General features: G+C 36.3%; 1 protein-coding gene and 1 long non-coding RNA gene across 8 annotated transcripts in view; one reads left to right on the plus strand and one right to left on the minus strand.

Moving 5' to 3' along the window:
• Window positions 1–19424, plus strand: part of LOC101315509 (uncharacterized) — a 93347-nt gene extending 73923 nt beyond the window's left edge. For 5 of the 7 annotated variants that reach the window (XR_012331986.1, XR_012331984.1, XR_012331988.1 and 2 more), the window contains one exon: window positions 18305–18593. Coding sequence is in view for 1 of the 7 variants with exons in the window: in XM_073805205.1 (XP_073661306.1) it covers window positions 18305–18382 (78 nt within the window). In the remaining 6 variants the exon portion in view is untranslated. Of the gene's footprint in view, window positions 1–12636; window positions 18594–19023 lie in introns of those variants that run through there. The other 2 variants (XR_012331985.1, XR_002175003.3) reach the window with 2 other exon arrangements.
• LOC141278780 (uncharacterized) overlaps window positions 9049–24554 on the minus strand; it is a 38110-nt gene continuing 22604 nt past the window's right edge. The window contains exons 2-3 of the long non-coding RNA XR_012331989.1: window positions 21520–21593; window positions 9049–9193 (exon numbers count right to left, since the gene is read on the minus strand). This is a non-coding gene — a long non-coding RNA (uncharacterized lncRNA). The remainder of the gene's footprint in view (window positions 9194–21519; window positions 21594–24554) is intronic.

The following is a 24554-nucleotide window of genomic DNA, read 5'->3' on the forward strand; positions in this document are numbered from 1 at the left end:
TGCAGCCATAAGAAATAAAACTGAGTCGTGATCATTAAAATGTAGGTCATTTAACAGCTGGGAAGGACAGTGTGAGAGCTCTTGAGGAAGTTAAGAAATGGGAGGAAAGAAAGAACTAAATAAAAATACAAAAATGGCAAAAAAGCAGTGAAGATTTTCAGAAAATAAGGGAGTAAAAAGTAACTGTGTTACACACAAGACAACAGCAAGGTAAGAAAAAAGAATTGTACTGGTTGGGAAAGTGTGGATTACAGTTCTGACTTCACTAATTATTCTTGCAATTTTGAACAAGACACTTAATTTTTACTTTTTAAAAATAGGTTTATTAAAACATGATTTATGGGCTTCCCTGGTGGCGCAGTGGTTGAGAGTCCGCCTGCCGACGCAGGGGACACGGGTTCGTGCCCTGGTCTGGGAAGATCCCACATGCCGTGGAGCGGCTGGGCCCATGAACCATGGCCGCTGAGCCTGCGCGTCCGGAGCCTGTTCTCCACAATGGGACAGGCCACAACAGTGAGAGGCCCGCGTGCCGCAAAAACAAACAAACAAAAAACCACATCATTTACATTTCATACTATTCACTCATTTAAGGTATACAATTCAATGCTTTATAGTATATTCACAGAATTATACAGTTGTCACAATCTAACTTGAGAACATTTCATTATCCCCAAAGAAACCTAATACCCATTAGCAGTCACTGTTTATTCACTCTGCCCCCAAACCTGGCAACCACTAAGCTACTTTCTGTCTCTATAGATTTGCCTATTCTGGACATTTCATATAAATTTCACTTAATGTAATGTTTTCAAGGTTCATCCCTGGAACGGCATGTATCAGTACTTCATTCCTTTTTATTGCCAAATAATATTACATTATGTGGATATACCACATTTTATTCATCCATTTAGCAGTTGGTAAATATTTGAGCTTTTCTCTCTTTTTAGCTATTATGGATAATGCTGCTATTAGCATTTGTATAAAAGCTTTTGTAAACCACTTAATCTTTCTATGACCTCATCTGTAAAGCAAAACTAAGAGTTTATGCTTTATGTTTCCACATTTGAAGAAATCTCCATTTTAGGTTTCTAATTGATTTATGACATAGGTATTGAAGAATAGAACATAGATACCACATAGATGCAGCTGATATTCCTAGTAAAACAATTAGCAATAGCATATACTACTTCCCCCTTTCAGTTGATAAATAGATGAGAGTTCTTCAAATATTTGTTAATTAACAGACCATTTAATTTTCGTTTGTATTCATTTAGCCATCCATCCACTTATTCATCAGATATTTATCAAATGCTTATGAGTGCCCATAATGTTCTATTTCCACAAGATACATAGTGGTGGATAAGAGAGAACTTACACGTAAGGAATTTATATTCTGGTAGAGAAGAGAGGACATGTATGCACATCCATAAAATACATGGTGAAAATGAAAATGACATTTATTGAGACTCAGATACAGCCTCAGTGGGTTCAGAGTACAATTCTTTGCCTACCATGATATTTCAACAAATTCTTTGTTGTTGAAATGAAACTCTTTGTTGAAATTATCTAGGAAAGACTTACGTATATATAGAAAATGGAAAGCGTTCAAGGAGGAGGTACTTACTGTTGAAAGATACTGTTGTTGTATATGTTACAACAGTGTATAATAATTGCCAAAGAGATCTGGAAGTGGTGTTAGAAGCACGTTACAGAAGCTCAAAACTTGTGCCTTATGCAGCCGTGTGACTATACTTTGGCACAAAACAAATCACCCTGTATTGCTGTCCAGTTTGTTTGAATATACCCTGCATTTCAACATCTTTTTGAAATAACCGTTGGCCTTTCCTTTTACATCATTCTGGATTTCTGATAAAAAGCCTTATAAAGGATGTAACATCTAAAATTGTAACATAATAAAGGAAATTCATTTTGTTAACTCATTAGGTATCATAATCCAGTCAGTATTTACGAATACTCCCAGTAGTCAGTGTCATGAAATGTTGCTGGTTACCATATTTCCTCTTCTCAGAACTCATGACAACATTTGATACACTGAGAAAGTTTTGCTAATTTGGTTAATGTATGAAAAAATTATATAAGTATGAATACAAAGTTTATTGATTTCACATTGACCTGAAATAATCTTGGACATCATAGCTTACAAATGGATTCATTCCAATCATAACCATTTGCCATCTGTTTCCTTTCCTGAGAAGCAATAAAAGAATGTATTAATTTGTAATCAGAATGTGATGAGACACTACATCCATGAATATTAGAATCTATCAAGAGGTTCCTTTTGGTATAGTACCAGTTAATCGGTCATTGCTTTATGTCCCAGGAGAGTGAGCTATAGGACCTACGTAAAGGCTCCTTTGCCCTCTGGCATCAGGTTGGATTTCGCCAATGGAAGTCACCAGAGATTGGAGAGCCGGAAAATGATGAGGGATATTCTTTCCTTTATTATCTTCCTCAGGCTGAGGGATTGCCACTGGATGTGTTCCTCTATCAAAGTCCACAGTTGGCGTCTACAGCTTTAGGTCTCAAAGGGTCATGGTAACCATTTGCTCCATTATCAGACCTAGTGGAGCTACTGTTGCTGATCCCAGGGTCCCTTCACCATTTTTGGTTTCTCTTTCTTGACTCTGTCCATAATTTCATAAATGGATTGTTCATTAACTCACTTCACTCACTTTTTTTTTTTTGAGTGTTTCTGATACTTGCCAAGACCTTGAAGATAAACTTCCTTTCTATTTCCTTAGCAACTACTCTCTCTTGAGAAAAATTGTTCAGAACTTGTAAATAACGCCAAAAGGTGAACAGAATGTCCTTTTATTATCATATGGGGTCATTGTTTTACAGGTCCACGTAAGGATTATCTAAGGAAATGTACTCTGTTCAGCTCACAACTTATTAGGACTTAGTGAAGTTACATGCATAGTTAAGTTATGCATTTTGCCCTATAGTGATGTAAATAAGGTCTGTCCACATTTTCTCTTCTGTAAAAAGATAACTCCAAAGGCTTCAGTTTTTTGCTTTCCGGGATATTAATCATTTTGCACTTACTGAGCAATCTTATCCTTACATTTCCATATTAAATTACTTATAAATAAATCAGCTATTCAAATCACTTTGAGCTGGTCTTACTATCTTGAGTTACCTCTTTGTTTAGTGAGTTGAAGGCCATCTTTGATACATGTTCATTTTATATCTGCATGAGGGTCCTGATTTTATCTTTTTGAAAATTCTACTTTAGCATCTCTTTGGACTATCTCTCCTGTCTTATCCCCACATCTTCAATCTGCCCTTACCTGTTGGTTCTTTCCTATGTTCATTTAAAGCATATTCAAATCTCTTCTTTCATTAAAAAACAAAACAAACCCTGGAAGTTTCCTCTGTTTGCATTTTTACTTTACACTTCTTGAAACAGTTGCCTATGTACACACTCATTTGTCATTTCTTCAACTCACTTCGACTTCTCTTTCTATTGACATGATTTCTTCCTCCGATTCTAATGAAACTGCTCATATCAATGTAAATAAAGACCTCCTTATTCAATCGAATAAACACTTTAAGTTCTGAAGTTATTCGAGTTCACCATAGCACTTGACGATGATGTCTCTTTTCTTGAAATATTCTTTTAGCTCCCATGGTATCCTGCATTCTTGATTTTCTTCTTTCTAGTTGTAATTCTAAGTCTTTTGACTGTCTTTGAGTGGTTGTGCTTCAAGGGTTCTCAGCTGAACCTTTTTTTTCTTCTTGTTCTTCATATACTCCGACATGATCTTGTTCTCTTTCATGACTTCAATTACCATTTAGTTCCATGGCACAAGCCTAGCTTTATCTCCAAAGCACCAGATCTGCCTATCCAACTTCTGTTGAACATCCCAGATGTCCCAGTACATCTCAGACTCCCTATAGTATCAAAAGAAAAAAATGCTTTCACTGTCTCATTTGCTGCATGCTCTATGCTCTCTACATTAGGGAAGAGTGCCACCGTGACATGGTTGCTCAAGGCAGAAACAGACAATTTTCTTAAATTCTTCTTCCTCACCTCTTGTATACAATTAAACTCTAAATTGAGACAATTCTACCTTTTAAACATTTCTCAAGTCTATTCTTATCTGCATTCTAACTCCTACTTTTTGGGTCAGGCTGCAATCATTCAACTGCCTCCAAATTAGCCTTCCTGCCTCTATATTTGCCTGTTCCATGCCATTTATATAAAATGCAAATCGAATCTCTCTCACTTTGAACCCTCAAATAGCTCCTGTTTTCTTTGGATAAGTCCAGTGTCTTTATCGTGGTATATAAAACCCTTCATCCTCTGACCCCGACTTCTGCCGCAGCCTCATTTCTTGTATTGCATTCACCAACTCTTTGCTCTAGTCGTGGGATAGTAGGTGGGGATAAAAGCCAAGTGGAGCCCAAGCATTGAACTACATCGAAATAGGCTTGCTCTGTGTTCTCTGCAGAACAAATAAAAATTTGCAAATTTTGGTCGATGATTTATTTGTACTTATATAATAATAGTTTTGTGGGAGAGATAGTCCTTTGTAGGCTACTTGGCTGTCCTTTATGTCTTGCTGAGTGTGCTAAGATTGTAAGGCCCTAACTGCTGTTTACTGGGGCCATTTTTCAGGGCTGTTTATGCAGTTGGTAATCTTGAGAGATGAGGTGATATCTCCTTCTACACCCACACAAAGAGTAAGCTAGTTCACTCCTTTCTATAAATGTGGTGGATTCCCCAATCTCATCGTTTCTCAGCTGGGATGCACATACTCTGCATGTATAGCATCCATCTGGCCCCCTCCCCATCTCCTTGTGAGATCTGGGGGCAAGAAGAACCATTGTAAATATACTGGTGCTCCAGCTGTTTGCAGTGCCATGAGTGACAAAACCCTTTTTCTCTGACTTAGGAGTTTTGTCTCTTCTACCAGCATCCAGGAAAGAACAACAGACTAATTTATTAGCTTGTAAATCAAATCAAATCTTAGACCTGACCATTTTATGTTTTAAAGTAGTTCTTTTACTTCCAAGTAATTTTAAGAAATGTTGATAAAAATGCTGCTTTTTTTCTGAATAAGAAAATAAAATAGTGAATGGTCCAGGTCAATATTGGCATCTGGCAACAGTACTTGAAGGCAGTTTTAGATGGGATTCTCAATAGTGATAGGTCAGCATTTGGTATCAACTTCTATATGATCATGGGACCTAAGACAATGTTAGGAATGTGAAGTCATGTTATTCTCAGGGGCATCTGAAGGATATTAAGTGATTATTTGTTTTCTTTTAAAAATGTTAGCACTTAAAAAAAAAAAAAGCACAACATGACAGTTGTGAGTTAAGTTTTCTTTGTGGTCAAATGAGGACTATAGCCCAGAGACAGCCATTCAGATAGCTCCGAGGAACTGCTCCGAAGAGGTGGGGGGAAGGTCAGTATATACGTGATTTTAGTGAAGGTGGATACATGCGGTCAGGCACACATTTTGGCAAAAGGTTGCTGCTAGTCATGAGGAGCCAGATGTCTCCATTAATGATTTTAGTGCTTTTCTAGGTATGAGAAGATGCAAGAAATTGGGCTCATAAAATCTTCTCCTGAAAATATCTATCTGACGGCCTGTTCTGCCAGTTTTTCCCAGAGCACGGAGAGCCTCATTCCTGATCTTCCCCTTGAACTCCTTTCAGGGTATGTTGAAGGTCAGCGACTACAGTGGCTAGTGACTTCATGCTTGTAGAACCAGATGGCGAGTGACAATTTTTAGTTGGAAGCACCTCTAACATATCAGCGCAATCACAGGAACGTGGATCATCAAATCCTGGTTAGAGTACTTGAACGAATGGACGGACACTGACCTGAATGAGAAAGTCCAAAATCAAACTCATTCTTTCATTAATTTATTCTGAGGATAACAAGCACTTACTAATTTCCAGGTACTATTCTAGAAAGTATGGATATAGAAATAAGTGACAAGACCCTTGAATCCTTATAGAGATTACAGCTAATGGGAGAGACTGACATGCAAACATTTCTAATATAACGTGATAAGAATTTTGTTAATAATAATCATATAGCCATAGTAAAGTGCCAGTGTGCGTGCTGCACGTGCCCCAAACACAAATTACCTTTATCCCACCATCCAGAAAAGAGCACTACTGTTAGCACTACTGTTAATAGCTTGGTAAATTTGGTAGATATCCTTATAGTCTAATATTTTACACCCCCTGAGAATACATAAATACTATATATATATATATACTCTTTCTATATAATTATTAAAATACATGATAAATGCTATTAAAACACATACTGTGCTATGAATTTATGAAACTATCTCCCAGAAACCTTTATCTATGAGAGTTTATATATATAACTATATATACTAATATATATACTAGTTTATATATACTTTATATCCATATATACTTATTTATATTGCTTATAAACTAGTATACTTATTTATGTATATAAATCATCATATAAGTTTATATAGTTTAGTGTATATAAACTAATATTATATATTTTTTATACAGTAATATATTAGAATATACAGTGGAGAAAAGACAGCCTCTTCAATAAGTGGTGCTGGAAAAACTGGACAGCTACATGTAAAAGAATGAAATTAGAACACTCCCTAACACCATACACAAAAATAAACTCTAAATGGATTAGAGACCTAAATGTAAGACCAGACACTATAAAACTCTTAGAAGAAAACATAGGCAGAACACTCTATGACATAAAGCAAGATCCTTTTTGACCCACCTCCTAGAGAAATGGAAATAAAAACAAAAATAAACAAATGGGACCTAATGAAACTTCAAAGCTTTTGCACAGCAAAGGAAACCATAAACAAGACCAAAAGACAACCCTCAGAATGGGAGAAAATATTTGCAAATGAAGCAACTGACAAAGGATTAATCTCCAAAATTTACAAGCAGCTCAATAACAAAAAAACGAACAACCCAATCCAAAAATGGACAGAAGACCTAAATAGACATTTCTCCAAAGAAGATATACAGATTGCCAACCAGCACGTGAAAGAATGCTCAACATCATTAATCATTAGAGAAATGCAAATCAAAACTACAATGAGATATCATCTCACACTGGTCAGAATGGCCATCATTAAAAAATCTAGAAACAATAAATGCTGGAGAGGGTGTGGAGAAAAGGGAACACTCTTGCACTGTTGGTGGGAATGTAAATTGATACAGCCACTATGGAGAACAGTATGGAGTTTCCTTAAAAAACTACAAATAGAGCTACCATATGACCCAGCAATTCCACTACTGGGCATATACCCTGAGAAAACCATAATTCAAAAAGAGTCATGCGGGGCTTCCCTGGTGGCGCAGTGGTTGGGCATCTGCCTGCCGATGCAGGGGACACGGGTTCGTGCCCCGGTCCGGGAAGATCCCACATGCTGCACAGCGGCTGAGCCCGTGAGCCATGGCTGCTGAGTCTGCACGTCCGGAGCCTGTGCTCCGCAACGGGAGAGGCCACAACAGTGAGAGGCCCGCGTACTGCAAAAAAAAAGAGTCATGTACCGAAATGTTCATTGCAGCTCTATTTACAATAGCCAGGACATGGAAGCAACCTAAGTGTCCATCAACAGATGAATGGATAAGGAAGATGTGGCACATACATACAATGGAATATTACTCAGCCATAAAAAGAACCTAAGTTGAGTTATCTGTAGTGAGGTGGATTGACCTAGAGTCTGTCATACAGAGTGAAGTAAGTCAGAAAGAGAAAAACAAATACCATATGCTAACACATATATATGGAATCTAAGAAAAAAAAAAAAGCCATGAAGTACTTAGGGGTAAGACAGGAATAAAGACACAGACCTACTAGAGCATGGGCTTGAGGATATGGGGAGGGGGAAGGGTAAGCTGTGACAAAGTGAGAGAGTGGCATGGACATATATACACCACCAAACATAAAATAGATAGCTAGTGGGAAGCAGCCACATAGCACAGGGAGATCAGCTAGGTGGTTTGTGACCACCTAGAGGGGTGGGATAGGGAGGGTGGGAGGGAGGGAGACACAAGAGGGAAGAGATATGGGAACATATGTATATGTATAACTGATTCACTTTGTTATAAAGCAGAAACTAACACACCATTGTAAAGCAATTATACTCCAATAAAGATGTTAAAAAAAGACTATACTAATCATCATAATGTATTAGTATATATATACTTACATATTTATATATACAAATATATATACTAATCATGTTTACTAGTTTATATATATGATAATATATATAGTTTATATATATAAAATATATATATACACTAATATATATATATGTGTGTGTGTATATATATATGCTAATCATCAGGGATACTAAATTTGAATTATATTTATTGTCCAGAGAGCCTGGAAAGAGTACATAATTTGCCTAACAAACCTGTGTTTTCCTGAGTCTTCATAAGAGAAAATGAGGATATTCATCTTCAGTTGTATTCACTGAGTATACACAGGGGCAAATATTTCTGTTGCGAGACTTAGATGACGGATTAAATTTAGGAAGAGTCAAGTTTGCTTGCAGCAAACAGCTTAGTATTTTACATTTTAAACCGTAAGGACCTGGCAGAATCGGAACATTTTCATGTGTTGTGCTTGCATTTTGGAATTTCAAGGGCCTGCCCTGCATTCGATTATGATATCCACCTCATGTAAATTAGAATGTATCTTTGAATGAATTGAGTACAATAGCAAGACTAAATATATTTGCCCATGAACAAAATTTCTTGTATAGGAAAATCTTTCTTCTGCTTGCTGCCAGACCACTGGAATATGACTGCCAAGGGAAAAATAGCTGTTGTCCTCTTCATTAAAGTGTGACCCCAGGCAAAGTAAATTGATCTCTTGAAAATGTGACTGTGGTGAACATGATGGTTTACCACGCCATCCCCATACACAAGCCCTTCTCCCTAGGGAACGTGGTACTGGCCTATGAGATGTAAGCACAAGCGGGCTGAGCGAGGTGTCCCAGATGCCATGGCTTCTCTGATAAGGAGGGAGAGGCACGCAGGAAGGCCCCTTTGGTCTTGTTCTTTATTATTTTTCTCCAGTCGCACTCTTCTTTCCTTGATATCAGGCCTGCTGGTTCAGGAGCTATCTAGAGACCTGGAGGCCACAATGGTGAGTGGAAGGTCTTTTATTGTGGCCAGGGCACTGGAACAAAGAGAAAAAAGTTCCTGAATCCTCAGTAACGTCATTGAGCAGTCAGTGAACACCAGATACTGCCTTGCCCTGAACTTCTTGTTCTGTGAGGAAAAAAAGAAACTTTTTTTTTTTTTGCAGTACGCGGGCCTGTCACTGTTGTGGCCTCTCCCGCCGCGGAGCACAGGCTCCGGACGCGCAGGCTCAGCGGCCATGGCTCACGGGCCCAGCCGCTCCGCGGCATGTGGGATCTTCCTGAACCGGGGCACGAAGCCGTGTCCCCTGAATCGGCAGGCAGATGCTCAACCACTGCGCCACCAGGGAAGCTCTAAGCTACTCTTAATCGTGGTTTCTTTACTTGCAGCTAAACTTATTTATAACTGATAGAGTAGGAAATACGTATTTCTCTCCCTAAATGAATATTAAATTTTTATTGCAGTCTTTAAATTATGGGAAACTTACAGCTCATAGCTTATTGTCCTTTGGCTCTTTAGGAAAATTCAAAATTTGACATTACTGTTTAATCCTATTGGGGGAACACCATAGCCCAACTTTAACAGCCTATAGCAGTAATTGTTTAAAAAGCTTTTAATAGGGAACACTTCTCTCTTTCAATTCTTGCTGCTTTCGATCTATGTTTCTATCTTTCTTTTTCCTCCGTTTTCCCTCTCCCTCCACCTTCTTGATCTCTGTTGCTTTCATCTATATTTCCACCTATATCCCTTTCATTGTATTCCTAACCTAGATAAAGATTATACTTATATTGACTGAATATATTTTTTCTGTTTCCTATTGTAATTAAAAATGGATGAGTAAAATATTTTAATTTATAGATTTATAATGCTGCCTTATTCCAAAAAGGATTTGTATTGCCATGGTTTGTAAATTTCTTTAAAAAAAAAAACAGCTACTTTCCTAATACCTTAGGTGGCCTCTGTGAACTTTAATTGTTTTTGAGCTAATTATTCTTGAAAGAAAAATAGTCATCCCTTTTCTGAGAATGATGACTAAGATCATTATTATTTACTTTCATAAATTAGAAGAAAAAACAGAAACGGATAAAACCCTGTATTTCTTAAAATGTAGAGGAAACTTACTTGGACCTTTTGATTCCAAGGATCCAATGCCATCTTTAACTTGTTTGTCATTAGTTCATTCATTCAACAGATGTTTATTGAGACACTGCCCTGTGCAAAGAACTATTGTCTCCTCTATTGTCCCCGCCCTCGCAAAGGGATAAGTGGGTAATTAAGATATAATTAACTTTTATCATCAGAATCACCAGTCCTAGAAACAAAACATATTTATCTCATGCCTGCTGAGATAAAATATATTTATTTCATGTTCTCTCCAGAACCAAAGAGAGAATGAAGAGAGAGAGCCAAAGGGTTGGAGGCATAGTTTTCTTCCCAGGTCTTAGAGGTGTTGGTGTCATTTTGCTCAGTGACTTATTGAAAATATAAAATCCTTATGATTAGTTAAGGTTATCTTAGCCAGTTTCCTTGTTTTTGCAATGCAAACCCCTAGGAAACCTGGAAAAACTGTGAGAAAGCTCTGAGTTATTTAGGGTCATGGAAAACTCTATTTGGAAGAAGTACGTGGTAGCACACAAGAAAACAGAGGGCACAGTCTCTGAGGTCTTAATAAAAGAGGTGATGAGGAAGTGTGTCTGTGGTCAAGATTTCCTCTCTGCAGGAGGCCTCCACTCTCCCACTTTGCATAATCCCCTTATTCAAGGCTTCTCAAGCAGTATTAACGAAGACAACATATTGAATGTTTGGGTTCCTAAGATCATTTTTTTATTTTATATACCATTGATCAGGTAGTTCTAGGGTTTAATATTAAGTTCTCTGTTTCAAAATTTAAAAGATACGGAGAGACCCTAGACAGAGTTCAAAGGAATGAATCAAAGAGAAATATAGGACTTGTGAATAAAGATTTAAGAAGAAAGGCTCTAGAAAGGAAACATTATTTATTATTGGCAGTGAAAAAGAAATGAAAATTTATTTCATCAAAATGAAAGAATGGCTGCTTTTCATGGGTGCTGAACATAGAATAATTACAAATATACTTTAATAACGGAGAAGCTTAATATTAAAAGAATGGATTACCAAGAAAAGGCTTACCACTTCTTGGCAATTTTATGCCTTTTGGTATGAAGCCAAAATAATTGGCCAAATTGATTTTAATTGTTAAAAAAAAAAAGGTAATTCAGTGTTAATTGATATACCCTGGTGAAATTTATCAAGGGACAGGGAGAGAAAAAACATCTAACATACAAAATAAAATTGCACATACATGAACATTGTACAGTCTTATGTAAAAAATTTACATTGTAATGGACAATTTCACACAGAAAATTACTTAGCAATACTGAATCAAGTAGAAATAAAAGAAAATCTTAGTAGACCTGTAACCTTTAAAGAAACTAGATCAGTGTTTAAAAATCTTTCCCTCTTCTATATAAAAAGCCAAAATGAAAACCCAAACAGAACAAACAACAGATCTAGATCAATTAAAAGGCAAGTTATGACACATCATCAAGAAACAATTAATTCCAAAACCATATAATCCTTCCAGAAAATAGAACAAAATAAAACAGGTGACATCTTACAAATAACTTAATGAGGCTAAATTATCATGATGCCAAAATCAAATAAGGATTTTATTGATAATGGATGATTAAAAGTCATTCTTCCTTGCGAAAATAGATGCAAAATTCCTGAACAAAATATTAGCAAACCAAATCTCACAATGTGTTGAAAAAGTACATCATGAACGAATTGGCTTTTCCAAAGAATTCAAGGAAGGTTAATGTTTAAAAATACATTGCAAAGCATGATACAACCATTCATTTAGATTATTATTATTATTTTTTATTGAAGTATAATTGAATTACAGTCTTGTGTTAGTTTCAGGTGTACAGCACAGTGATTCGTAGGGTTTTTTTTGAAGATTATAGTCTATTTTAGATTATTACAAAATATTGGGTATAATTCCCTGTGCTATAGGGAATTGTTGCTTCTCTATTTTAAGTATAGTAGTTTTTATCTGTTAATCCTGTACTCTAATTTGTCTCTCCCCCTTCCCTTTCACCTTTGGTAACCATAAGTTTGTTTTCTGTCTGTGAGTCTTTTTCTGTTCTGTATATAGGTTCATTTGTATTATTTTTTAGATTCCACATATAAGTGGTAGCATATAGTATTTGTCTTTGTCTGATTTATTTCACTAATAATATTCTCTAGGTCCATCCATGTTGATACAGATGGCAGTATTTAATTCTTTTTTTGGCTGAGTAATATTCCATTGTAGATATGAGCCACATCTTCTTTATCCAATCGTCTGTTGATGGGCACTTGGGTTGCTTCCTTGTCTTGGCTATTGTAAATAGTGCTGCTATGAATGTTGGGGGTGCATGTATCTTTTCAAATTAATATTTTCTTTTTTTTTTCCAGGTATATATACAGGAGTGGAATTGCTGGATCATATGTTAGTTCTATTTTTAGTTTTCTAAGGAACCTTCATACTGTTTTTGCATAGTGTCTGCACCAATTTACATTCCCACCAACAGTGTACAAGGGTTCCCTTTTCTCCACATCCTCTCCAGCATTTATTATTTGTACACTTTATGATGATAGCCATTCTGACCTGTGTGAGGTGATATCTCATTGTGGTTTTGATTCACATTTCTCCAATAATTAGCAATGCTGAGCATCTTTTCATGTTCCAGTTGGCCATCTTTATGTCTTCTTTGGAAAAATGTCTATTTAGGTCTTCTGCCCATTTTTTAATTGGGTTGTCTGTTTTTTAAATATTGAGTTGTATGAGCTATTTTGTATATTTTGGATATTAACCACTTGTCAGTTGCATCATTTGCAAATATTTTCTCTCATTCCATAGGTTGTCTTTTTATTTTGTTGATGGTTTCCTTTGCTGTGCAAAAGCTTTTAAATTTGATTAGGTCTCATTTGTTTATTTTTGCTTTTACTTCTTTTGCTTTGGGAGACTGATCTAAGATAATATTGCTATGATTTATGTCAAAGAATGGTTTGCCTATGTTCTCTTCTAGGAGCTTTATGGTGTCATGTCTTACATCTAGGTCTTTAAACCATTTTGAGTTTATTTTTGTATATGGTGTAAGGGGATGTTCTAATTTCATTGTTTTATATGTAGCTGTCCAGCTTTCCCAACACCACTTACTGAAGAGACTGTCTTTTCTCCATTATATATTCTTGCCTCTTTTATCATAGATTAATTGACTGTAAATGCATGGGTTTATTTCTGGGCTCTCTGTCCTATTCCATTGATCTATGTGTCTGTTTTCATGCCAATATCATGCTGTTTTGATTACTGTAGCTTTGTAGTATAGTCTGAAGTCTGGAAGGGTTATACTTCCTGCTTTTTTTTCCCCCCCTCAGGATTGTTTTGGCAATTCTGGGTCTTTTATGGTTCCATATAAATTTTAGAGTTATTTGTTCTAGTTCTGTGAAAAATGTCATGGGCATGTTGATAGGGATTGCATTAAATCTGTAGATTACTTTGAGTAGTATGGCCATTTTAACAATATTAATTCTCTCAGTCCAAGGACATGGGATATCTTTCCATTTCTTTGAATCATCTTCAATTTCCTTATCAATGTTTTATAGTTTTCAGCATATAGATCTTTCACCTCCTTGGTTAAGTTTATTCCTAGGTATATTTTTTATATGACTTTAAATGGGATTTTTCTTTTTACTGTCTCTGATATTTCATTATTAGTGTGTAGAAATGCAATGGATTTCTATATCTTAATCTTGTATCCTCCTACCTTGCTGAAATCATTTATTAATTCTAATAGTTTTTGTGTGGAGACTTAGGGTTCTCTATATAGAGTATCATGTCATCTTCAAGTAGTGATGGTTTTACCTCTTCTCTTCCAATTTGGATACTTTTATTTCTTTTTCTTATCTGATTGCTGTGGCTAGGACTTCTAATACTGTGTTATATAGAAGTGATGAGAGTGGGCGTCCTTGTCTTGCTCCTGAATTTAGTGGGAAGGCTTTCAGCTTTTCACCATTGGGTATTATGTTGGCTGTGGGTTCGTCATAAATGGCCTTTATTATGTTGAGATATATTCCCTCTGATGAGACTTTTTATTCTGAATGTATGTTGAATTTTGTCAAATGCTTTTTCTGCATCTACTGAGATGATTATATGGTTTTTATCTTTCCTTGTGTTGATGTGTTGTATCACACTGATTGATTTGTGTACGTTAAATCATCCTTATGACCCTGGAATGAATCCAACTTGATCATGGTGTATGATCCTCTTTATATATTGTTGGATTTGGTTTGCTAATATTTTGTTGAGGATTTTTGCCTATATAGACAATTATTATCAAAATTATTACCTTCCTGTTAATTTGAGAGCCCAGAGAGGGCAAAATTGTGTCTATTTTGTACACTGTTTTATTCCCAGTTCCAGGCATAAGGGCTTTTGGTGGGCACTCAGTGAAATTTTTTTTCCTATTAAATTAAGTTACATGTAGTTGGATAATAAAAATTTAGTTTCAGAGGTATTTATAGAAATCAAAATGTCTTAGATGTCTTAATTCAAAGTAGAAAAGAATATTCGTTAATATTTTGAAAGGTAGAGGTAATGTCCTAAGGAATTCTTTTCAGTTCTTTTGGAGTCAGGATGGCCAAAAATATGTATCCAGTCCTCCACTCCTGGCTAATATTGGACTCTGAGCCACAGATTCTTTCTCAGAATCCTCAACACGGTCCTGGAGTTACTCAGTATCAGATAATTGGAATTGGTGCATGCAACACAACCTATTTGGTATTTCTGTTTTGTCTCAGGAAAAAAAAAAAATCACATTTTGTACTCTATCAAAATATTTAATTATGTATTGACTGATGATACTAGCATAGAAACAACCATAGGAAAGCCTACCTTTTAATATAGATTCAATCTCTTCACTTTGCTTTCCTATTGTACTTACTATATGACCTTAAGGCAATGGTTTGGGACAAATTATTTATCATTTCAGATTCAGCAAAAATTACTTTGGGTTTTTAAACTGTAAAAATCTGTATGATTTGGTGAAAACTTGGATTCTAATTGCAGCTTTGTTTTGGCAAAGCTAAACCTAGATTATAAATATTAATGTGTCTAGATGATATATCTCAAGTTATCGTCCAAAACTTTTAAATAAATTCCAGCTAGAAAAAGAAACACATTTCTCAATTACTTTTTTTTTTTACATTTTTTTTATTGGAGTAAAATTGCTTTACAATGTTGTGTTAATTTCTGCTGTACAATGAAGTGAATCAGCTATATGTATACCTATATCCCCTCCCTCTTTGACCTCCCTCCCACCTTCCCCCATCCCACCCATCTAGATACAATGGAATATTCTCAATTACTTTTGAAAAGCCATATGTTAAGTGGCCAGAGAGGTTCAAGGTAGTTCTAATAAATCACATAATAGAGGCAGTCTTAAATTGTAGAGAATTATCTTGCATAATTAATTTGAGGTTCAGAGGCAAGGTAATCAGTATCATTTTCTCTAACAATCAGACATCTTTAATTGAGTATTGCTCCTCTATCCTTAGGGGACCTTTTTCCAATTTGAGCATGAAGTTGAAAGTGTCAGTTTCAATCAGTCTTGCACCAGAGGGTACCATTTGCCCACATAAGTATCATCAAAGAGATCTGAAGATGCTTTTTCTGTGAGGGCTTAGATATTGAACTTCCATGTTGAATTATGTCTTTCAGCATGCACCAGAATCTCAGTTTCTCTCCAAGTGAAAACTGAAATTTTTTCCAATTTTAATTTGCCTTATTGTTTACAGATATAATGCTTTTCTTATTTTAATTAAAATAGTGAACAACCAAAGATTTTCATTTTTTGTCTCATGTACGGATGGATAAAGTATATATCTTGGCATTTGTTAAGTAGTTGATTTAAAATTTTTGTCTCATGTTAAAAGTAATTACAACTTACTAAAGACAATGACAGCTTTAGAAATACACTGCTCTATAAAAATTAGAAAAGTTATGAAACTTCCTGGAAATAATTAGAAATATTGGGCTGAAATGGGGTTTGAGTACATAAAATCATAGCAGAATAAAAATACTGAAAATCACTCAAAATGTTAGCACTGTCTTTTAGACAGTTTTTATTGACAGAGTTTAAAAAATCAAGTGATTATATAAATTTTAATAAAAATGGTAAAGATTATTTAGTTCATCACATTATAAAAGTAAGGAGGTTTAGTTACAGTTTCGTGAGGAGTTAAAATTTCAAGTAGGGATATCATAGAGAAATGGTAAAAATCAACTAAAAATATCAATGCTTCTAGGAGGAGCTAATTCTATGCCTTGGGGAAGAGAGTTTTCAAGATTAGGCTAGAAATGTTTGTTTCCAGCAGGCAAGTGTGCTTTGAAATGTTCTAATGTGGTGTTGACAGGACTCAGAAGCTAGCTTAAAAAGAGTTCCCACTGGGCTTCCTTGGTGGCGCAGTGGTTGAGAGTCTGCCTGCTAATGCAGGGGGCACGGGTTCGTGCCCCGGTCCAGGAGGGTCCCACATGCCGCGGAGCGGCTGGGCCTGGGAGCCATGGCCGCTGAGCCTGTGCGTCCGGAGCCTGTGCTCTGCAACGGGAGAGGCCACAGCAGTGAGAGGACCGCGTACCGCAAAAAAAAAAAAGAGTTCCCACTGGCTAATTTGTGACAATTTGAGCATTAAAAAAAGGTAATAAAAATCACAATTGATTAAAACAGCAGAGCCTAGAAGAAGCCATTATTCATAATTATGCTTAAAAGAAAATGGAACTTTATTTTCTCTTCATATAAATGGTTCTACATTCAGGTTAATTTTTTTTATTTTTTCAGGTTAATTTTTGAGAGGAAAATTTCCTCATAATAATATATACATAATATATATATAATATATAACATAATAATAATAAAATATTGATGTATGTTTGTAGATATTATTTTTAAGGTGAGTAAGGTCATATCCATACACAAATAATAATATGACCAGCACCATTGTTATTGGTATTTTGTGGAATCTGCTTTGTTCATCCTTCTTGTATGCTTTTCTGACCTCCCTTTATGGCTAATTTGTCCTCTTCTAGAAGTATATTTTAAGTGCTTTTATTTAGAATCTATTAATAGAAGAAACAGTTTGTTTTCATCTAATGATTTACATGTTTTGCCCGCATTATTGGATGATAATTTTGTTGGACATACATTTCTAGATTGATTTTCGAATGTATTTTTTGAATACATTTTCTCAGAATTTTCTGTCTTCCATTGTAACTGCTGATTTGTTTTCAATCAAATTGTCATACTTTAAAGATACTCTTTCATCTGTGGATGCTTTTTCTCTCTATTTTTGTTAGTTTTTTGAGAACAGTGGCTTTGTGTTTTTTGTTTACTCTGATATCATCAAAGCCCAGAATAATGCCTCACAGTAGTTGTTCAATAAATACTTCTTAAATGAATATTGTAAAGGTTTTCACCATTTTAATATGACTTTGTCATAGAGTTCTTATATGAGTCTAAAGAGCTTAGTATGGCACTGAGCACATAATAACTACTGAATAAATGATAGCTTCTGTGTTTATTGAGAGAAAGGGATTGTTAATCTCTGTAATAGGAGGAGAAGGAGCTATCTGTAAGTATATGTATCATAAGCTTACATTCTAGAAAGTAGGCAAAACAAAAGAACAACACACGCACACATACACACACCATATCTTCTCATCATACTTCCAAGTTTAAATACAAACATTGATTTTTGTTTCTTATTCTTTTCCCTTTGGCAGCCACAAAAAAAGTTTGAAGTAGTAAAATTTACAACAAAAACGTACAAAAAAAGTTACCTCTCCAGTTCTATTTAATGGTGCTACAAATGTAAAACCAGAATTGCTTGCTTAAGAATAGAATATCGTCTTTGCAAACTGAAGAGAAATGTATTCTGTAGAAAGGCCGTTTTGATGAAAGTTTGTTCATGCAGTAAAAAATATTAGACCAACTTTTGAAATAAATTGTAAATGAAAATATTAAAAGTAGCAACTCAGGGTAAAGGTGATATTCTTGGGCCACGTCGTTATTGATATTTCTTCTTTCAGTGTTTTCATAGAAGACTCCTGTTCCATTATACCAAGACATCTAAACTTCTCCCTAAAGATCTTCAAAGAAGTGAATAGACATTTCTCTAATGGTGTTCCAGATCCATCAGATAATTCCATTTGAGATTTCTGAGGAGATTCTATGCCAGTATTTTTCATTCTTCTAATTTTTTAGGATACGGTTTTTTAAAACTTCTAATTAGACAGAATTCATTACATTAGACCATGTCATTTATGATATTTATATGATTCCAAACAGTCACATATTCAATAAAAATGAGTCATCAAATTATGTGATCAATTTGTCTTTATTTACTTTGCTAAAACTTAAATTTATAAAACCTGCATGCTGATAGCATCTTACATTTGATGAAATTCAGTGTTCTGTGGTTTCCACTTGTGCACATTCAACAAGATTGGGTCCTATTACTAGAAGGACCCTATTGTGTTTTATGTGATGATCCTGCAGCTTGGAACTTCACAGTAAGTGAGGTATTGATTTGAGCTCAATACCTGCTGAACATAGTTCCTCAAAGTGCCAAAAAAAAGTACCTGCTAAATGCAAGAATCTTTCAACCCTGGAGTGGGGAGAATGATTTTTAATAAATGTGAGTGGTTTTTGCATGTTGCAGGGAATTTTGAAAATATCATTTATCCTAAATATACAATCCAATGTGATTTATTTGTTTTGCATGTGGAAATGTCACCTGCCATATCAGTAAACAAAGGATATTGCAGTCATCAAGCCATCAGCCACTGTAGCCGCCCACGACTGTGCACCTTGAAGGGATTCAGGATGGAGAAAAACAGGATACTTGCCTTTGATATCAAGGCCAGATATATCATATCAAAGGATTGATTTCAATGAGGCCAGACTCTTGCATCTTCCTATATATAGAAAAGCGCTAAATTCATTAACTTGAGATGTCTGGTTTTCTTTAGCAGTAATCTTCTGATGTTCCGACTACCTGGTTTTTTTTTGCAAAAACTCCTATATATATCCTGGCTCCTCTCATACTTCTTAGGAGCAGTCCCTCAGAGCAAGCTGAGAGGCTGTCTTCCAGGCTTATGTCCTCAGCAAGTCCACCGAATAAAACATGATTCTCAACTTTCGGGTTGTGCATTTTTTTCAGTCGACATGCCTTTTTTCTCTTTCATGGAAAACTGGCCATACGTTGGGGTGAGTGGTAACAGGTCCAGACACATGCAGGAACCCATTGCTCTGGTTCCCTCCACTCCTCTCACACGCAGCACATGCCCATTCCTGCAAGCCCTTCTTCAGAAAATTGTGAATCTAAGGGCCCACGTCAATTTGTTGTGTCTCTTTTTCATCTAGTACCAACAGAAAAGTGTTGAGAGAGTGGAAGAAAGTTCCTTTCCCAAGGAGCTCAGTGAATATATTCCTTTGCAATTAGAGAGGAAATTAAACTGTGGCTGGACCTTTTTTCCTTTTTTCTTTCCAAAAGCTTCCTGCTGTTTGATGTCCAGGATGATTGCTTAGGCTACTCAAGGGGCCACTGGAGTAATAGGCTTGCTCACTTAGCAGAGCCTGGATATTTCTTAAATTTGAAACAAAGCTGAGAAAGATAAATTTTGTCTTTGTAGTAGTCTGTGCTTACAGTTTGTACTTGGTGAGACTTGTCTGTAATACATTGCATCTAAGCAGTGGGGTAGTTGCTTCTATACCAATTGAAAGAAGAATGTTTAAGTCTGCCAGATGCTGTTTTCATGAAATTGTTATGATACTTCTGTTTATACAAAGTTAGGTGAAAATGATCTCATAGGTTCCTATCAGCTCTACAGTTCATTTTCTCAAATGACTCAATGATTCCCCTTAAATCCATGGCACTTATAATTTCTGAATTATCACATAAGAAATAATTTTCACATTTGCTTTTAGAAGTCAGAAGTTACCATATGAACTAATGGGTGGATCATAGATTAATACAGCTGCAGGTTGGATAAGAGAAGCACTGTACATTTTAATACTTAATGTGACTTTTTAAGAGACAGTATAATTTATTGGTTTAGTACATGGGCTTTGGATTTTGGGCTGTCCTGGGTTGAGATCCTGGCTTGGTATATCAGTTAGCTAAGTTTTTTTTTGATTGCAAAGAAACAAACGTTGGTCAGCTTAGGCAAAAAAGGAAATTTACTGGCAAACAAAGATTGGAGAACCACATCTTGAAATAGGAGGAAATCAATGGTTTCGAGTGGAGCAAGGAAACAAGAACTAAAGGAAATTTCTCAAGATAGGAACAGTCAGATGAGAATGCTCCTTCTAAATGAATGGGACCTCACCATTTTTTAAAGCCTTGCACCAACTCTTCAAGGGTAGAAGTCCCAGGAAAGAGTGTTTGGCTAAATTTTTTCCCCCTTGCAGTTCCAGTCTAGTGGAAAGAAGGATCTGGGCCTTCAACTTTTATAATGGAAATCAACTGTTTTACTACTTATTAAGACAATTGCTTATGAGCTATGATGCTATTACATTATTATTTTGTAGTTTCTACAGTTCTTTCACGTACATTTGCTTCCTTAACTTCTCACAATATGCTGTTAGGTAACTAGTAGATTTTATTATCCTTGTTTTATGGATGAGAACCCTGAACTTAGGGACACTAACTAAAGCCTAAAGCCTATGTTCTTCCAAACCGCGTGTGTTTCGTTCTACAGAACGCAGCCCGTTACCACACTATCATCGGTTTGGGACAAAAGATGAGTGAACAACACTGAGACAGAATGTTCTTTCTGAGAAATAGTCGGATCTCGATGAAATTCGGAGCAGACTCCTTAGCAAGAGGATTGTTTGTTCGCTGCTTGGCTACAGGTTGGTTGGGCTACTGTGTGTTTCCTAGAAGTCGATGTTCTGAGAGTGAAACCCTGATACACACTCACAGGATGGGATCCACATTGCAGTTCAACACTGTGATCTTGTGATTTCATTGCAAAGATACCCAAGCCTGTAAAACTGAGTTTTGAAAGTTTAGCTTTGATACTGTTAACCTGTTAAAATGTGACAGTATAGAAAAGCAACGTGTCACACACCACAGAGTTTTCCAAAGCAGTTCTTGGCTGTGTGTGGGGGGCAAAGCTGCATTTGTCTTCCTTTCAGCTTGACACCTGGACACCTACACTTAAGAGTGGGCTAGTCTGTTTGATAACAGGCTCAGTTTTTGTCTCTGCAAGGTGACATCTCTGCTGGGATAAATACTTACCTAGTCTAGGAGGCTGTTTTTGGAAACCATGAGGAAGCTAGCATTGTCTGGGGTCCATCTTCCTTTACTGCTCTCTGCAACAAGAAAGCAGAAGTATGTTGGTAGTAAACAAAGTCAGCATTCTCCCACTTCACTAAGAAAACTAGCAAGAAAGGGATCAGAAAAGGGAGAACATATTTAATTTCTTTTGGGACCTCCCAACTGGGTCCTCATTTCTTTTATGTTACTTTCTTAAAGCACTTGACATGAGATTCTGAGAACAGCCCATGTTGCATGTGTTCTGCTAAAACCTCAAGGCTGCCTGGTGTTCAGCATCCTTTTCAGTACTCACCCTTTGCTGCTTCTTATTTGAGTTCTTACAGTTACGGTCTGTACCTCCTATGAGACTGTGAACTCCGTGAGAATTAGAGACTATTTCTCATCCATTTTTTGGCATCCTTTAGTGCCTCTCAAAGCGCAATCTGTGGACCAGCAGAATTGGCATCACCTGGGAGCTTGTTAGACTCTCCTATTTTGCTCCTGACTTACTGAGTGGGAACCTTTGTTTTAACAAGATCCCAGGTGCTTCCCATGCACATTAAAAATTGAGCAATGCTGCTCTGTAGCACTTTTCATACAATATATGTTAAATAATAATAAAGATAATGAAGCATAATAAAGCATGTGAGGCAGGTAATTATATATCACTGATAGAACGCCCTCCACTGCCATTTTTTTTCTTTCCACCTCTTTACCGTTCTCGAGTCACCCCAGAATCCTAGAAGCAATGGAAACTTGATCCTTCTGAATACAGATGAAGTTGGTAGTTTCAGAATCTACTTGCCCAACTCAAAAAAAAAAAAAGAGAATTAAAATAAGTGATCATGCAGTGAGGAGGGGTGAAGGAAGAGAGGCAGTGCACAGCAAGCTTAGTTCTTTTGTGCTTCACTCAAAGACTGCTTGCTGCCTACACATGGTTGTCACCGTGAGCTCCAAGGAGCAGTAGGGATCCTAAGGCTCTGTCTCAGTTTCCCTCATCCCTCCATCCATCCTCAGCTACCTCACTCACTTTTATCTGTTTCATTTATCGATTTTTATGCTCATGCTTTATTTGGAGGAAAAAAAAATCACAACGTAAAATGTGCACCAAAAAATAAGCACAAAATGATCCCCACCCCAACTCAAAGAGCTAAGTTAAAAACCACTTTGCTAAGCCATGCATTATAATATTGTATTATCAAGGAGTGGGTTAATAGTTACTAATGTGCTCCATGCTCAGTATACTAATTGGCATTTAAAAATTTTTAATTAAAAGGGTAAGGAGGGAATTTAACCAAAGTTCACCAGTGATTATTTGCCTTCCCTGCTCTTCAAGTTTCTTATGTTGGAAGCTGGCTATTTTGTTTACCCACAGGGTTCGTTCTGGGGGTAATTATGATTGCATAAGCTCAAAGCGCTGTTCCAAAAAGTTATTGATATTTTAGTTGAGTTGGGCTCTGTTCAGTATTTGTTGACTGCATGCTGTATGGCAAGGACTGGGGTAGTAGCTGGGTCTATAAAGGGGAGAATGACACAGTCCTGTGCTTTTGAGAAACTTGTAGGCAGGCTGGACAGGCATGTAAATAGATCATTTCGAAAGACTAATTTAAGTGTTACGATACTGGGATACTCAGGGTATGCGGGTCTCAGGAGAGAGGAGCATTATGTGATTGGAGAAGAGACACTTCTGGGACTGTGTTTTGCATGAGGGGTGGAGGCAGGTGAAGAAATAATTGCTGGAAACACATTCCAGGTAGAAGTCACAGTGAAACTAAAAATGCTGATGTATGAAACAGCATGTTCTATTTTGGGAACTTTGCCAAGTGCAAATTACAGTGCAGGAGAGGCCGACAATGAGGCTAGAGAGATAAGCTAGTCTCTGGAAAGAATCTGCCAAACTTGACATGCTTGAATTTATCTGTAAGTAAGTGATGTCATGAATTCTACATTAGGAAAACAACCACTCCCACCGCCACCGCCACTGGTTCAAAAGAAAAATGCACTCATTTTCCACCTTACTGTGAAAATATGCTCTTTTTTCCTTAGGGTACGCTGATCTTCCTCAGTAGGAGAATGGCTTATGAAATTATGTCTCTTCCCAGTGTCCTGAGGGAAACAGGCATGAACAGTGGGAAAGAACTGTAGTCCAATAAGATAGTATCTAAGTCAGCACTGCATTTATTGAGGGCATTAAAAAGAACACTCAACATTTTGCATGACTTTGATATACACTGTATATACAGCTGTAGTGGTATAGAGCGGTGAGCTGACCTATGGAAAAGGGAACAAAGTCTTTGTTTTTGCAGAAACCACTGCTGATGCATTGCAGTGTCTAGAAATTTACAGTCGTGGATATCAGAAAGAGGCATATTATTATTAATAACTTTATTGAATACACTGTAAGAGGAAGGAAGAAACTACTTATGTATCCCCCATATACTCTCTATTTTCTTCTTGGTAAAGGAAATGATTTATGGTAAGAATTAAACTCCATGAGGGTTAACGTATGCTTTTTGTTGTTGTTGAATTCATAACATTTAAACATATTGTAGGCACTTAACTATTTACTGAATAAATGGATGCATGAGTTAATTCATTAATCTGAAAGGGGATAGACTGAGTGTTTCTGAGCAATGTCTTATTAGCTAGATACTACCATTGATAAAAAATAATGAAAACTACAGGGAATAATATCCCTAGGAACATGGAGATGAGTGACATATTCTAAAGGTGGGAACTCCTGTTGGTCAGAGGATTCCGTTAGGCAGTGAGGGGGTAGGTGGTGGGTGATGGGGGTAGATACAATTTGAATAAAAAATAAAATATGGAAATGTTATCTGGGATTCTAAGAAATTTTCAGTGATATTTTAAAAACATAAAATAAATTAATACTTGCTTATTGATAAAATTCTAGCAAACAAAGACATAGTTATAAACCTAGTGTTGCCCTAGTGTGGTGCAAGAACAGACCAGTAAATCAGTAGAACCAAATAGAGGGCTCAGATTGGACCCATGTA

This window comes from Tursiops truncatus, chromosome 5 (assembly GCF_011762595.2).
Source record: "Tursiops truncatus isolate mTurTru1 chromosome 5, mTurTru1.mat.Y, whole genome shotgun sequence".
NCBI classification, from domain to species: domain Eukaryota; kingdom Metazoa; phylum Chordata; class Mammalia; order Artiodactyla; family Delphinidae; genus Tursiops; species Tursiops truncatus.